Genomic DNA, 17,145 nt, shown 5'->3' with positions numbered 1-17,145 from the left:
TATGATTGAATAATAGTTTCGACAGAAAAATCAAGGTTTTCTATAAATGTATATTTATAAGAACAATTTTAGGAATTTTAGCATGTTCATATAATAAACAGAATGTTTGATGAATAATTTATTATTTCAATTTACAACAAATATCCAAGCAAAGAAGCAACACATTTACGTTAAACAAATGTAGCTTTATAAAAGACAGACACACGTCAATACAACAATATATTGCCTTCAATTTTCAGTGACATCAACGTATCATTAATTCAATGTTTTAATTATTGTTCTAGAATTAATTATTGAATGACGACAGAAAATGGTATTCGCACGAATAATTACATAGACGGGCGTTCTCGGCATCACTATACTCAAACGGTGAAGAGCTTTTGGCCCGCAGATGAACTTGATTTCCAGGGCCCCTAAAATTTATAGGACATATGTCAGGTAATGGAGTTCCTTCATCAAACAGCCACTAACCTCCAACCAGTTCCCCTTGGACCCACACTTCAATTTTATCCATTTTTGCAATTCAAACAGAAATAAAAATAATTGATAAAGGTCATTTTTCAACACTGTAATTTGTATGCCACTTTGTAAATGAAAAACGAGCTAAATAGCGTGGAGGGATATGTGGCTTACTGTTACTTCAATATTGACTTATAAAAAGTTAGTATTTTAATGACGACATTTCCCACAAAAAATAATGAAAGTTAATCAAGACTTCATCTTTGAATAAAATATATTTTTTAATAACCGACTTGGCGTTTTCTTTATCTCGTCACGATCATTTTAATAATTGAGGTCAGTTAATCGAGGTCAACTACATTACTGAATGAACTTTTCGATCGAAATTCTTACGCGTGACACAAAATGTGCATTCTTGAATTAACAGGTCGAACTGTATTTTATGTATGTTTGCATCTCTTAATGAAAATGAATTGAAATAAAACTGAGTAAAATGTTATATAAATACTAAACCAAACTTCAAGTTTTTATAAGAACTACTTATGCAAGCGGAATGTGTGCGCACGTGGAAGCATTTGCCGGATATGGACACAATAGTGATCGGCCGAAGCCGATCACAATAACGGTTTAAGGAATAGTCTTCATATAAAAAGGTAACCTTACAAAAGTCAGTTCAAGGATGTCTCTAAAAAACACTTTTCTGATGTCCATGCTGTCACTGCACAATCTACCATGAACAGTGTATGGTTTCCGCGTGTGCGATGTTAAAATACAACACAGAACAACCTTTCAAGAATGAAAGTGGTTAGGCAAAATGCCCACTTTGCTTGTCAGTACCCTCAAAATGATTGTTGAAAATTGTTGAAATTCTCTAAACAAATATTCCAACATGATTTTCCATTTTTTACTGATTATAAAACTATTTATAAAACTGTTTGAGGCGTTGTAATCAGTTAAGAAGTATTTTGCAAAAATTGATTCAACGTCAAAGATTGATTTTCATTTAATTTAAATTTTCATCCATCTTTTTTTGTTATATTGGACTTATCTTTGATAGGCTTCATTTGTATTTCATACATTTTACTCACAGGAACTCTACACCATAAACTTTTGATGATTACATTTATTTATATTGTCTTCATTCTGTTAAGGTGTAATTATTTAAAAAGGTTAATAAAATCGTAAATTTTGAATACATGCCATCTGGAATTGATTTTGGAAAATTCTAATTTTTTGTGCATCAAGTACATATCCTGAAATGTCATTGATATTTTACTGATACAAAATGTGCATAACAATATAGACTTAAATGCTTAAAAGATATATAAGCAAAAGGAAAATTGGAAATTTTATTCAATTTTCTATTTAAAAAAAAATTACCGTTGTCGTTGCATATTTTCGACAAAAACATATGACAAAAAAATTTAATTATGAATAACATTGTAATTTTGTCTGTTTGAACAATTTTGACTTGAAATCTAACTTTTATATAACTTTTTATATCTATTATTTACATTTTAACAATAAACCAATCTATACCTATTGATTAACTTGAATGAGTCTCTTTTGTTAGAGTACAAAACCATGGTTGGAAGATGTCGAACGATCTAAAGATTTATCTATTTGAATATCGCATTTCGTCAGGTGTTTCTATCATTTAAAAAAGTCCTTACATATAGAAAGAATAACATGCAGTCAACCTCTTGTTCAAATTTTCATTTACAACAAAAACAATTTATGTGTGACTTCAAATTTAACATACAAATAAATATTATACAAAATATAGCATGGTTTAAGCAATATTGATTCTACCAACTCTTCATTATTTTTTCTAAAAAATCCAAAAAAAAGTGTCACAACAATTTGAGTCAATTGGCATCACGAAAATACTCATACAGAATTGAACGTTTTAGCTATTCTCTAGGTTCTAATAAGGTACATGTTTGCATAAGTAAATATTTAGTCTTAATAAGAGAAAAACGAACAGAATACCAGCTGTTGCATTCGGACTGCGGTAGCATCCAAATCTCAATATGTCGTTCTTGTGATAGCTGTATATGAGTGACTCTCGACTGTACTCGCACAAATAATAAAATAAGTCTGCGTTTGAGCCATCATAATAGTAGATATCTGTACTACCGTGAACACGAGTCCGGACATGTACTTCTTCCGGTCCCCCGCTCAGCATAAGGTTGGCATCGGAGAACCATCATGAAACTGCCACTTACCATTGACCTTTATTGATTCTATCCACACTTGTATGAGGGTATTGTTGGCAATCGGAAGTTTAATTAAAGTAATTGAGAAGAATTGAGAATGATTATATTTTTCACGTGCATTATGTATACATAATAGGTTATATGGTCTGCTCTCATATTTTACTTACATATTTTTTATAAGATGACTTATATAATGTTTAGACATCTATATAGTGGCCATTGATACCCACTCAATTCAAGTTTATATGCGTATCTGGTAACGATTACTTCAGAAAAAAAATGAATTAAATCAATATAACTATGTGAAATAATACATTGTCGTGATAAATTGTCGTCTTAAATATTCTTGAATTTAAAATGAGCAGGTTTTAGCACTACGTAAATAAACATTACATTATACCATTAATAAAAAAAAAATTGCATTATTTAATCTTGTGATTGAGATTTTAATTTATTGGTATACCGGGTATATTGTTCAACATCATACACAAATACATGTCTATCAGAAAGGCATATTCTTTTTTCAAAAGTAGAAACACTCTTTATTACGAGTGTAGAATACTGGAAATCCACCAAAAGGGACAAAACGTACGGTTTAGGACCGACTAAAACGAGGCTATGCCTACATCTCATACTGATAACCTCATACCAAAGAAATCGATCTCACACTGGTAATAATGCGAGAACTTATTATTCAAACTGTTTTGTATGATTTGATGTCGAACGGTTATAATGTCTAAACTTTCAGTTCTGCTTTCGTTATGAAAACGTGGTGTGATTGAAGACTTGTATGAAAACATGTTTGGAAAATGTTTAAGGAAAACTATTTGTCGAACACAGTTTGTGTAATCGTTTCAGAAATTCTTTAAATAATGAGACGTTTAATGGCGAGTATATATGAAGGATAACCAGCATTGTGATATACTCATAATTCATGTCAGAAATTGTATTTGTAAAAAAACATGAACCTGCATGCAAAAGACGTAACCATTTTTTTTTTAGAAAACTTCTGTATTTTAATCTTTCCAAATTTTTGAAGACTATGTACAAGGTTCATATTGTTGCGTGCTGTCAAAATTTAACAATTAGTCAAAATTGATGGTTTATGTGAACATTTCTATAGAGAAGGGTGTGTCGTCTGGTATTATCTAGCGATGTGTGTAGACTTGGACATTCAAAATGATAATCAACTAAAGCATAAAGTAAGCTCGACGCACGTTTGATCCTTGTTTTTGTTTTTGTTTTTTTTTTCTTCTATTTTATCTGTCGATATTATATCAAAAAATTAAAATTCTGTAAAAATCTAAAATGTGTAAATCAAGAGGGGGTGAAGTGTTTGTTACATGAATCCATATTTGTATCATTGTGTTAAGCATTGTTTAGGATTATGTTATTTAGATGACCGCAGATGGCCATTTTCCACGCGATGGATCTTATCCGCCAATGTTCGAAGGATAATACGTAATTAGGTACACGAAAGTCAGGGGCTATATTTATATTTAAAACATATATTTTAATTTTATTTTTTTATATTTGAATGCATAAACAAGGATCTTGCTATTACCTGTCTACCAAGTCTTCAATATAAACCAATAATAGACTAATAGTTTTATTTTTTATTGACAAGTGGGTGAAAGCCTCCACGCTACAGCGGTAATCAAACTCATGACTTACAAATTCGTAATATGTTTTCTTATGCTGAACAAATTCTCTGCAAGTAGGTTTTTGTTGAGTAAAAACTTCATTTAAACAGCCATGATGAAATGCATTCTGTCATATTTTGCAAAAGACGAAATAAAGATGGAAAATAAATATATCAAATAGGGGATCAGACTGCAAGCTATTTTTGCAATACAAAACTGACCTATCTATTTTGATCTCCTCAATTTACTGAGTATTGATATATATCAAATCAATATGCAGCACAATAAAAGTAAAGTTCAGGTGGAAGTGGGTGTGTCAAATACTTTCTTGATAGACAAAAATAAAGTTAAAATGATCTTATGCTTACTTGTCAGTTATAGACTGTATCAAAACAAGTGACAGTATAGCTTAATTTTTTTGGCTGAATGAATACCATCGAGTATGGATCCACTGTGCAAAATTAAAGACATCTTAAACATAATAGTCCAAAGGGTGATTGAGATATGGATGAAACTACATAACTTGCAATCTGGAAAAACACACTGATCGTCGACTAGGGAAATAACGAACTATTGAGTAAATTAATTATAACAACATATATAAATTACAGCATTTAACACTTAAAAGCAATTTTTAAAAAGGATTTTTGATGAACATTCTATTTCATTGCGTTACGCTGTTAGGTTTATAAATTGGTAAAGAAAACCTCGATAAAATTATACTTGATTTTAATGGGTTTTTTTCGATAGGAAATAAGTTAAAATATAAGGGTGTCAAATTCCACCTTGATATTGCCAAATAAAGCTCTACCCTGGATAGGAAAAATATCAGTAATATTCATTCCTTGACTTTTTATTACTGTTTTTACAAGTGACGTCCCATAGTTGCGTAGACAAGTGGCGTTATGTAGTTAGTAAAAGACAATGGAAAATTTGCATTAAAATAATGTACATGAACTTGATTTTGTGCGAGTTAAAATTAGCAAAATGAAAGCATAATAGATACATGTAATAGCTTTTCAAATATCTTGCATGGCTATTCTTTTTTTTTTCATTGGAAGCATGTATCAATTATTCTAAAAAAAAAAAACTTAATTTTACTTTACGCTCCAAACGGAATGTACATATTCGGAGGATACATGTTATTTTATTTTCCTTTTACTTTAGTGCATAGATATTATTGACATTTGAAATTATTCCCAATTATTTTAAGAAAATACAAGTTATAAGCTTCAAAGTGGAAAAGAAAACAGTAAAGTTTTAAATTGTATTGGCTAATTAAGATGGCAAAATCAAAGGCATTTCTGTCATTTTCTAGAAACAGAAAAGGAACAGTTTTAAGGCAATTATACTGTCACATTCAGAAGATTTTTTTTAATTAAAATAAACACACATGACAAAGAAGTGCAATTCTGAAATTGTAGAAAGGATTATATCCAAGATATATATATATCCGAGAAATCCGGAGAAAAATCACAGGTCAAAACTTTGAAAAAAAAATATAAATGACATGTTATGCCTCGAGATCTTGTTCCGATGCTTTGAATGAACTCGTCCATTGATACATAGGGATGCGGTCAAATAAATAATTTTAAAAAATTGTTTAAGCATCGAAAATTCTACACTTAAGATAAACAGTATAAGAAAGAATATATATTGAATTGACAGACAAACTATTTGAAACAAGTGAATTTCAAAAAAGTTACACCTTTTTAAAAATATATGGATTCATCAAATTGATTGAAAAATCGGGTTACATGAAAGAAAACGCCTCGTTTTGGGGGTCTAGTACATAAGTAAATATTTCATCCGGTACATGTGCTTTAACTTAAATCCAAACAGATGATTTTTCAAATAATGGTTATCATATAACTTAAATTCTACCAAAGTAGACATTAGATAATTACTACCCACTTTTCCACCGATCAGGAATGGCTATCTTTTTTATATCAGGGCAAAACACGTGCATGGTGAACTTCACTCACTTGAAACATCTTGCCCACTGTTACTCGTTGCATCCCTTAAAACATTTTTATTATTTATAAATTGAATGTTGACAAATCAAATATGGATCGCGTTATTTTTATGAAAAATCTTGATATTGCTAATTCCCATTACCTGACTGTTTCGGAGAATGCAACTGTCAAACCTTAGTTATTCCTGAAGTCATGACAAAAAAATCTCGTTTATTACTATTGTCTATATAATATTTATTTCATATTTATGCACACATACATGCTACAGTTAGAAAGAACAAAAATCACATTGATAAAACGTATTTTTACTTTTGATTTTACGATATAAATCCAATTTGAACAGCAAACGTGCATTTAAGGAAAAACGAGTAAATTACAAACAGCACAATCCTGGTTTTTTAAAAAAAGTTTTTATTCAAAACGATAATTTAAAAAGAAAAACCATGCATAGCAACTGAGCTATTCAAACTTTACAAGTTATCACATAAATATAAACTACTATAATACAGATAAGTTTTAAAATGTTTTGTATGATTTTTGCAAACTTCAACCTCGGGGCAGGGTGCACATTAAAAATCCTATCTTAATGTATTTCTTTGATCAAAATCTTATCAAAATATCTTAGTGTTTTGGTAACAGGCCTGCCAGGATGAATATATGTGCCAAAATTCATGCAAAAATGGACCAGTTACTGCCAAAATGATGTTTTAGCCAACTTTGAAGGTTAATTTGATAATTACAAGCGCAATCTGCTAGGTATTAAATGAAAATTCGAAAAATTAAGAACTATGTACTGTAGAAAATATCAAATGAACTCTCTTTTTCTTTAAAGTGATTCTTTTCGGGAAATCAATCTCCCCTATAATTTAATTCTTTTGTTATTTACAAGTGATCCTTTATATCCGCTATGTAAATTAACTATCATGTGTGCTTTTTATCTTGTAAATGTATACAATGTTAACTTTTAAAATTGATGGGTTTTTATATGAGAAAAAACGGAAATGTTTAAAGATTTTGTTTTCAAAGTTAATGCGCTACGTATTTATATAAGATTGATGAATCTTCACAGATGTTTATAGATAAGATTTATGAATTAGGTGACTATAAAAAAATCAAAGATTACTATGTTTCTATGTTAACCTGGATAAAGTTTCAACAGTAAATTCTAATCATTTTGTATAATATATAATTGTAAAAGAATATCTCATTAATCCATTCAGAAAATAAGAATTAATCGGGTAGATTCTAGGTGTTTGCAATGTCGAATTTTCGCAGACTTATAAGCTGTCGCATCCTTTCACCCCATATAAAGAATAATAATTTTTTTTAAAAATCATCGTTTTGGATAAGTGTACACTTATGAGAGCAATTTGAGGTACTTCTGCATGTTAATATATTCATCAAGCTAAACACGATAAACGGAAAAATTAATGTATGATCTACTACAATTTACAATAAATATGCAAATAAGCAGTGAAGATGTTCATGAAGCTCTCCGATAATAAGATATGTCTCAGAATTTTCTTGGGACACATCTTATTCTAAGACAGTTTCCCAAAGCAATCCTAAATTACGACACCTCTTATTAATTATCTTTAAGACACCCAAACAGCTGTCTTATCCTAAATAAACTCACCATTAAATATGTGGGTAGTGAACCACCACGTTTTAAAATAAGAGGAAACCGATATCTACATCGTGGTATATAAATAAACAAACCGCTTAATATGTACATGTATTTGGAGGTTATGTGAAAATACACCATTTCTGAAATTTTTGATATACTGTACCTACCTATACAGATCTGATTTAGTACTATTTGAGCCTTTTACGTGTGCTTACCTGCGCTCATCCGTGGGGGGGGGGGGGGGTGGTTACGAGGAATAGTATTTTACCAGCTGGTATTGGGTGTTCAAGGCCTATTTCCAGTAATTTTACAATGTGAATAAATAATTTTGAACTTTAAACACCCCTACCCCTCCCTTTCTGGATCCGCGCATGTGATTATGTAAAAAATGAATATACATTTATGGGGCCACTAGCGGTTGTTGTGATGCAATTTAAAGTCAATGAACACATAATAAATATTATGACGTGTTCATATGTACATACACACCATTGTCTTCATTAACTTGGGCAAAACATGCTTGTAATCAGTACAGTGTAAACTGCATAAAGAATATTTCTCTACATTTCCTTTAAAAATCTCACTGATATTTGACATTGGTGATGAAATTTGAAGACGAAAATGTTTCTTTTTTAGGCATGCATATTGCTGTTGGTATAATCATGTAATGCGTGATACAAAATCGAAATTGATTAAAGTCATTGGTGGATAAAATATCATATTAGTAACACGTCTTTAAAAACGTAATTGCTTATTCATCTTTGTTTATAATGGGCTTCATAAAAATATTTTCACATTATATTTTGTTGACTTTTTATTCTCTAGAATAGAGAGTTCGTCAAAATACGATATCTTAACTAAGATACGTCTAACATCTTCATTTGACATCTAAAGATATGTCTAAGAGTGATACTAAGATATGTGTTAAGATATATCGTGGGACATGTCATTAGATGAATTATATGATAATTTCATGAACATAACCCAAGCGATATTACGTTGAATAAATGTACGTATATAACAACCTGACAAATCCGAGTGGGCGACATTTTGCTTTATATTTTGTGGGGCATTAACATACCTAAGATGCAAAGTTCTGTTAATTGTTGAAGGATAACACGCGATAGTTTTCGCATGAATAATGATATAGGCCTCTATTATAAAAGTCAATGCAGGTAAACGATGTAGAACCATTGGCCCGGAGATGTATTTCTCCCGTTTTATTACTCATGTCGATTGGACAGTATTCAGGTATTGGAGTTCCGTCATCAAACTGCCACTGACCTCTGACCTTTTCCCCTTGGACCCACACTTGAATGACTGAATTATTGGCAATTGGCACTAAAATTAAAAAAAAAATTAAAATGGTTACTTTTTAACGTTATCACTTTTATGCTACTTTACAAGTATAAAACGGGTTAGTCTGGAAAGATATGTGGCATACTGTTACCTTGTTATTGACTTATAAACATTGTCTTACTGACGATTAAAACTATATGACTATCAAACAAAACTTAACTTTTGAATAAATTTATTTTCATAATAATCGACTAAATTTGAAATGGAAAATATTTTTCTATCAACCCATTACGTGAAAAGAACACACTTTTGTTGTGATATGATGTTGCTTTTGAATTTAAAAAAAGAACTATACACAGAATCATTCAAAGAATTATTCAAAATAGCTTCAATAATTTTCAATGTTTAAACTTTTACCAAAGCAGATCAATGTCATTTTTTCGACCAAATATGCTATATACATGTTCATATAAACTACTATAGTATATTGTCTTTCATCGTATAAAAAAAAACGAAAATTTCTTTGCATTTCCTTTTGAACCTCACATGTCGTATTTTAATATTAGCGTAAACAAAAGCTATTTAAGATTAATAAATTGAGGTGAGTATTCGTTTACAAACAAAACCTTCACCCACATGTGATTTTAATCGATACAAAATAGAAACAAGACAAAAAAATCCATTTGTTTTTAAACAATGGTTATCAATACTTTATACTTTGATTGAGACATGAGTTCAACCGAATGATATGTATTGCTCGAAACAATACAAAATAATAGAAAGGCAGAGTTACTTTTCAAACATATATTTAACTATAAAATTCTATGCATTAGTAAAAGCTTTAAAGTGAAAAGTTTCCACTACATATTGAATAAACGGAACCGTATCTAATTATATCTATCATTGATATTTTGATAAAAAAAAAACAAAAACAAAAAACAACAAAAAAAACTTGCATGAACTTCTGTATAATTTAATTTTATATTTTAATTATCTAAATCTACAATTTCGGTATTTTAGGGGATTGCTTCAAATCAGTTATTCTATTGTATCCTATTGAAGATGTGTCAAAATTTGCAATTTTTTTTTACATGTTACCCCCTACAGGGATGGGGGGGGGGCAAATGTAATACATTTACAGGTTGAACTATTGTGAAATATTACAAAGTTAATAAAAAAACTTCTTATTTGATTTCTATTAGTGTCATAACTATCATAAAATTGCATATTGTAGTATCTATTTGGTAAAAAAAAAATGTGTTTTTTTTTAAGAAATAAAACGATTTAAACTGCTTGTGTGTTTCTTTGCAATGTCAATACATTCTCAATTACTGGTTTCATATGGTCATAGCTTTTTCAAGTCATATACTATCATTAGTATGTTGCGGAAAATATAAAATTTGAATAGATTCACAACACGCTAGATGGTAACGTGACCCGTCTTTTAGTTTACTGTCAGACGAAGGCTCAAACCGGAAGCCGCATGGAAATCACATCAATTGAATCTACGTAAAATAAATGAGTACAGAAAGTTCTCATGTACTTAAGTGAATATAATTTTTAAAATACGCATATTAAATCTTCCGAGATCTTCTATCTATAATTCAAATTCTAATTTAGAAAACAAACCAATTGCTTTATTGGTTAGAATTTTTTAGCTCAGTTGGAGCGATTACACATATTACTTGGCCTTTCAGTTAGCGGACGACTTTATTAAATCGTAACTCTCATCATTGTCAGTAAAGTTCACCATGTATTCTGCTATCTTTAAAAAGATGTAAATTTTATATTTATTATTCTATTTTCTGAATACTAAGCGAACTTCATGTGTGAGCTTTACATCTGAACGGAATATACACAAATGTCTAACATATTTAATTATTTAATTTTTTCTCTCGAAAGATTTTAGTCTACTTGCGGTAAGAACACTGTTTATATCTATGAAAATTACGGAATTTTATTATAGAAATTCAAAATAACGATAAGTCATGATTAACCTTCTTGTTCATTCATTCTTATGTAAAAATTAAACTGAATTTGAATTTTAGAATACATTTTAAGCAAAGTTAATATAGATTACACATTAGGGTTGATCAGTTCATGAAACCGTCCCACAGGTATTAGATAAACTTTCTGATTTCGTTACACCAAAATTTACATCCCAAATCGTAGCAGACGTGTAGTATTCATTTCGTGGTCTTTGGGATTTTATGCATTTATTTCTTATTTCATGCAGATTTTCTGTTTGTAAAAAATGCATTGACCTGTTTATTTGATATTTTTTAAGTCCCCTGACTTGAAAAAAGTGCGTAAAAGTTGCATCACGACAGAGTAACACAGCGAGGCAATATGTACGTCCATGCAAGTGAGACCTCTACAGCAAAATACTTTTAACTGTTAATATACGGCTTATAAAGGAGTTGAAAGGATAGCAGTGATAAAAAGAAAAATAAGGCGGACAGTGCCTTATAACGAGCTGTGTTCATCTTAAATCTTCAAGTTATATGCTTCAGCTGGAATATATTTGTAATTGTTTTACATGCTATGACATGGCTGTAGTTTATAACAGAACTTAACACATTTATAATTAATATAAAAATAGTTCCTTCATCAGCGTCTTCATGTTAAACATCGAATACTAAGCTAAGCTTTCTCCATTGATGAATATCTCAAACCAAAATCTATACTTATAAATGAAGACAGCTTGCAAATAAACTACAAAATGCCTGCACCAGAGTAACTTCTTACATCTTTGGTATTCCAACACGTGTGAGATGATGTCCGTAAGCTTTAATTGAATTAACTGATATGTTATCATGATGGAATTAATAATGAAAAAAAAAGCCTACTTCCATTTTCGATAAAAGAGCGTGGTTGACACGGTTTAGCGGATCAAAGTCAGGGGTATATATGCTTGCAATGAAATAATGTTAAATGATTACGTAAAGAGTGAATATATCTACTGGCAACTTATTTAGAATGTACACAAAAGTTGGAAATCGACATTGTTAAATAAATAAAATGACACAATTCGTTTCTTGAAAGGGCGATTTTAGTTTGGATACTTATTCGCTTGCGAAGAACGCCCTCTGGTGTAAGAATGGGATAGAACTTTCCAGAACGGGGTAACAAAAACGCGGGTTGATGATTGTCGAAAAGAGTGGGATGAGTTCATCATGTACCGCGGTCAGATACCTTAAATTGGAATCGATTAAAACAAAAAGTTAATAAATAAAAAAGGCACAATTCAATGCGATTTTTGTTTTGATGGAAATAATTTTTCCAGAACGGGGTTCCCAGAAACGGGTTGACTAATTAACATCATCGCGGAAAGTGTAGGGCAAGTTGACCATCGGGCAGATACTTTGAATCTTATAACTTTGGTTTAAGTTAAGCAAACAGAAATGCAAAACCTAGCATGTTTTAATCTCATACATGTTCATACCATGACAGATTTGTTGTAAACTTACACACATTAATGAACAGACTATTGTGTTCTTGGTTATTATGGATAAACGATGTAAGCATAAAACGGGGAAGTTTAATGGGGATGACCCCTCTGCCTAAATTGTTTTCTCAAACTAGTCTTTTATCCGAAATTCTTAATTTGGACAGTAATAAAAACCATAATGAAAATTGACCTTAAGAACCAAATTTGGTGAGAGATGCAGTAAATACCCACTAACTGGTTTGAAATAAATAAAAATTTTAAAAAGTTTCTTTGATATCTTTTTGAACAGTACATGTATATATTATACATTTCAGTTTCCATTTTTTATCCCTGCCCGCTCTTCTGAATATCCAACCATGCAGTTTTGTTTTATTTTGTTTTGTTTTGTTGGGTTTTTTTTTTGGGGGGGGGGGGTTTGGATTTTTTTTTTTCTTTTTTTTTTTTTTTTTTTTTTTTTGCTACAGGTTTAAAGAAGTTAAGAAAGAATCGGACAACGTATATACAAAATTGAAAAAAAAACAATGGTTCAACATATTACCATATATAAGCATCTTATCTTATTAAGTAGTATGTCATATTAAGGTATAAAATGTTGATACCCGCGCTTGCGTGGGATATCATCTAGTTATACCTATTTCATTATGCATAGTTCTTATGTTATTTAACTTGTTGTAGTAAATAGTAATACTTTCAGTTTTTATTTTACAATGTAGTTACATGTATACGAAATTTAAAATTCACAGTTTATATCGTAGTTTTGAATTAGAAACACACTGGCAGTTCTTTTTTTCAAGACATGCATGAAAGTTTGCGCTTAATAAACGACATCCCAGTTAATTGTTTGGTAACCACTTTAGTAAGTATCAAAGAGTATAATAAAGAAACACTACAGTTTGATATGACGCATACCCTTAAAATGACAATTTCCCAGATGTTTGTTAATGTTCCTATTTAAAGCAACAACTTTGCAAATATTTCATTTCAAAATCAATAAAATCTGGTTTATTTGCTCTCAAATTAACGATTTTTAACCATTGTATTATAAAATATCGCTGTCAATGAAGCAAAACGACAAATAAAACTCTTTTTTTTTTATTCAAATTAAATTTACCTTTGTCGTTGCATATTTCTGCATAAATTAAGACATGACTAAGAAAAGCCATATTTATGAATAACATTGTAATCTTGTCTCTTAGAACAATTTTGACTTAAGATGTTGAACGTTTATATGGATGATTTGGAAAAAATGAAACCCTGCGTAAAGGTAAATCTTTACTTGATTTAGTAATGTTGAAAACAATTTTACGTATATATAAAATTAGTATAAAAAAGCAAAACAAAATATTTCACAATTTTATTAAATAATTTACCAAGCTGTTATAAACATCTTTAACAAAAGAGTTCGTTTTTGAAAAACAATCACACCACCTTTCATTTAGGCGAATTAAAATGTGATTACATAATTTAAACATACCATGATAATCCTCAAATATGTTGTACTTTTCCTGGGAATCAATCTTTATTAGATTGGCACGTTCATCATGACAGTTGGCCTTGGCTGTTGAATACGAGACAGGCACTGGGAAGTACTTCAGACATATTTGGTATGGCATCAAATAGTAAGTTGCATAACCATCGGCACAGGGCGCTACAAAACACAAAGCTAATATATTCCAACTTTTTGCAGAATGTAATTTTTTAACTTTAATATGATAACACATTTTAAAATATCTAGAAAGTTGCCCGATGAAAACGGCGCTGAAATCCGAGTCTTACTCTCTGCACACAAATATTTACAAAGTTATTGTCAAAGACCAAATCCTTCCAGCTTTAAGGAAACGGGTGTTTTTCAGTTCATGTTATTCCTAATCAAAATTGATTTTAATCCTTTCTTAAAATATTATTTTGATTCCAAGTCTGTAATTGAAAATGATTAACCTGAATCATAATACATATAAAGGAGTTGAAAGGATAGTGGTGATAAAAATAATTCTAAGTGGCGAATTTTAATGAAAATTGGCATGAACATAGACGAAACCTAACCAAATAATTGAGCAAAGTAATACTGTGGTTTCATCAATATTCGTTGAATACCAATTTTCGTGGATTTCATTGTTAAGTTGATCCACGAAATTAAATGTTCATTAAAATTCAATTTCAACAAACATTTTGTATTGATAGGGTCATTGGCCACGAAATTACGTATCCTTGAAACTGTGGTTTTCAGAAAATCCACGAAAATTGATACCCACGAAAATTAATGAAACCACAGTATTACAAAATAATGAAAAGTTTGTTTATGACTGTACACAAATAAGTCGGTGGTCAGAGTACCCGGCGCAGGCAGACACTCGGAGTTTAAAAAACTGAAACATCTGCAATTTAAGTGTTGTAAGCCCTACAATTCATGATAAAAGAAATCAAATTATGTATGTTCATTTTGCTATTTACTGTGACTATCTTTTGTTTAAGTTTTACTAGAGTTTGAGGTGAAACACGGAGAGAGTACTAAAATTTTTACCAAGCAATTGAAAATCTAACTGAGACGTTTTATTGAAGTTTGACGTCAAGACGGCAAGGCGATTATACAGAAAATTGGTGTGAAACTCGGAAAAGGCCTTGTTTGGCCAAAAAATTGCTTAAATAAAAATTATTGGATTAACAAGGATCAAAAGCTTCAGTTAATCGGGTTGTTTTAGTGATTGTATAACTAAGATTAAAACAAATGGATTAAATACCAGGTACATTTTTCGCACAAATTGATTTTAACAGTTGTAAGATATATACAGGATGAATATGAAAAGTTTCACAGTAAGTAGTTGACTTTTGAGAAGAACTAACTCATTTTTCACAAAAATTCAAGAATGGAAAATATATCTAACTGTTGCCATTTTGAAAAAAGAATAGATGGAAAATGAAAAATAGTTTATGTTTTCCGTTAGTTTGTAAAGTGTTTATAACAAAAAACGAACGAAAAACGTTTAAATGACGTTTCCGTTAGTTTGTGGTTGCGCCGGGTGATTGGATACTGGTAAGTTTGTTAGTGTACCAGAAATGACCAATTGAAGTTATTAGCTTCAAATTGTGTACGTTAATAAAAGACGCCCTGTTCTATTCCCTTGAGATATTTCAATGATTTAATTTTTTTTACAAGTGAGTAAGAGTAAATGTCTCAATAATTTCCGAACAACCCTCGTAATTCAATATTTGAAACGTAAGTAAACTGTTATCCATATATATTAAAAAAGATTTAGAATATATTTCTATATATTATATACTGAGAAATAAAAAATGATATGATCATTTATTTATAACATATATACTTTACATAACCTGCGTCGTAACAACCTTATGCAAGGGGTTTATAATCTAATGAACATGTGTTAGGCCTCCTCCAGAATATTAAATGTATTTCATACTTTACATGTCAAATATAAAAAAGAAAATAATACTGTTTTTCCTAAGAGGGGTACAAATGTAGTATCACATCACTTTCAACAAAAACGTTTTCTGATTAAAACAAATAATAAAATACTTACATGTAGGTGGGACATAAGATTTCCAATTAGGACCAGGTATGTCACTTCCTGTGGTGTCATTACAACACATACAGGTGTGTGTAGATTCATCGTGGTTGATCATGACTATCATATCCACTGTGATAATACAATGTCCAAGACATTCGTTCTGGCTTATGATATTAGGAATTTTTTTACACGAAGATTTCGGATACTCCTTTGTTTTGATACCGTAAAAGGTCTTGATTTTTGTTGTTTCAATGCCAATAATACTAACAACCAAACATATCACAAGAGATACCGTTGGTAACATATCTTTATTCCTGGTTTACCGTATAAAAGAAATATTTACGTAATTAGCCGCCTCTGCTGATACAATGATAGTGAAGTGTTATACTTATAGGAATTCGTTTATGATTGAATGAGAAAACGTAAAACATCACGTGATTTAGAAAAAGAAATTTATGAGAATAATTTTGTTTATGAAGTAGTCTTATAATTACATTTTTTTTTATTCTGTTTGAACGTTTTGATTTTTGATTTATTGCTTTGACAAAAGAATTTTCCATTGACTTAACTTTCTAATGTTCATGTAAAATTAATTATAATGCTGTATATAATGGATTGTAATGCGGTCTTTAATGTTTCATAATTATCAAGGTGCATCATACCAAAGCAAGGTAAACAAATAAAACAATGTTCTGGTATCGAATTGCATGACATAAATTGTATAATTATCTGGAGGTTATATAACTTTTTATATCCATTATTTACATTTTAACAATAAACCAATCTATACCTATTGATTAACTTGAATGAGTCTCCTTTTGTTAGAGTACAAAACCATGGTTGGAAGATGTCGAAAGATCTAAAGATTTATTTATTTAAATATCGCATTTCGTCAGGTGTTTGTATCATTTTAAAAAGCCCTTACATATAGATAAAATAACGTG

At 30.2% G+C, this 17,145-nt stretch overlaps 1 protein-coding gene across 1 annotated transcript; it reads right to left on the bottom strand.

Moving 5' to 3' along the window:
- Positions 1 to 286: 286 nt before the first annotated feature.
- LOC128171798 (uncharacterized) lies at positions 287 to 16,316 on the bottom strand. Its single transcript, XM_052837587.1, has 4 exons — positions 16,214 to 16,316; positions 14,149 to 14,322; positions 9,137 to 9,265; positions 287 to 402 (listed from the first exon to the last, which is right to left on the bottom strand). Exons 1-4 carry the CDS (start codon positions 16,314 to 16,316, stop codon positions 287 to 289), a joined length of 522 nt encoding a protein of 173 aa, XP_052693547.1.
- Positions 16,317 to 17,145: the final 829 nt, after the last annotated feature.

Source organism: Crassostrea angulata, chromosome 2 (genome assembly GCF_025612915.1).
Source record: "Crassostrea angulata isolate pt1a10 chromosome 2, ASM2561291v2, whole genome shotgun sequence".
NCBI lineage: Eukaryota > Metazoa > Mollusca > Bivalvia > Ostreida > Ostreidae > Magallana > Magallana angulata.
The sequence above is the reverse complement of the archived record's forward strand: the minus strand, read 5'-3'. Positions and strand labels throughout refer to the sequence as shown.

Coding starts and splice junctions, on each gene's coding strand:
- LOC128171798 (XM_052837587.1), bottom strand. CDS start 16,316: ATGATCAACCACGATGAATCTACACACACCTGTATGTGTTGTAATGAC. Junction 14,323..16,213: donor ATCTTATGTCCCACCTACAT/GTAAGTATTTTA, acceptor TGTGTTTTGTAG/CGCCCTGTGCCGATGGTTAT. Junction 9,266..14,148: donor CATATTTGAGGATTATCATG/GTATGTTTAAAT, acceptor TTTTAATTTTAG/TGCCAATTGCCAATAATTCA.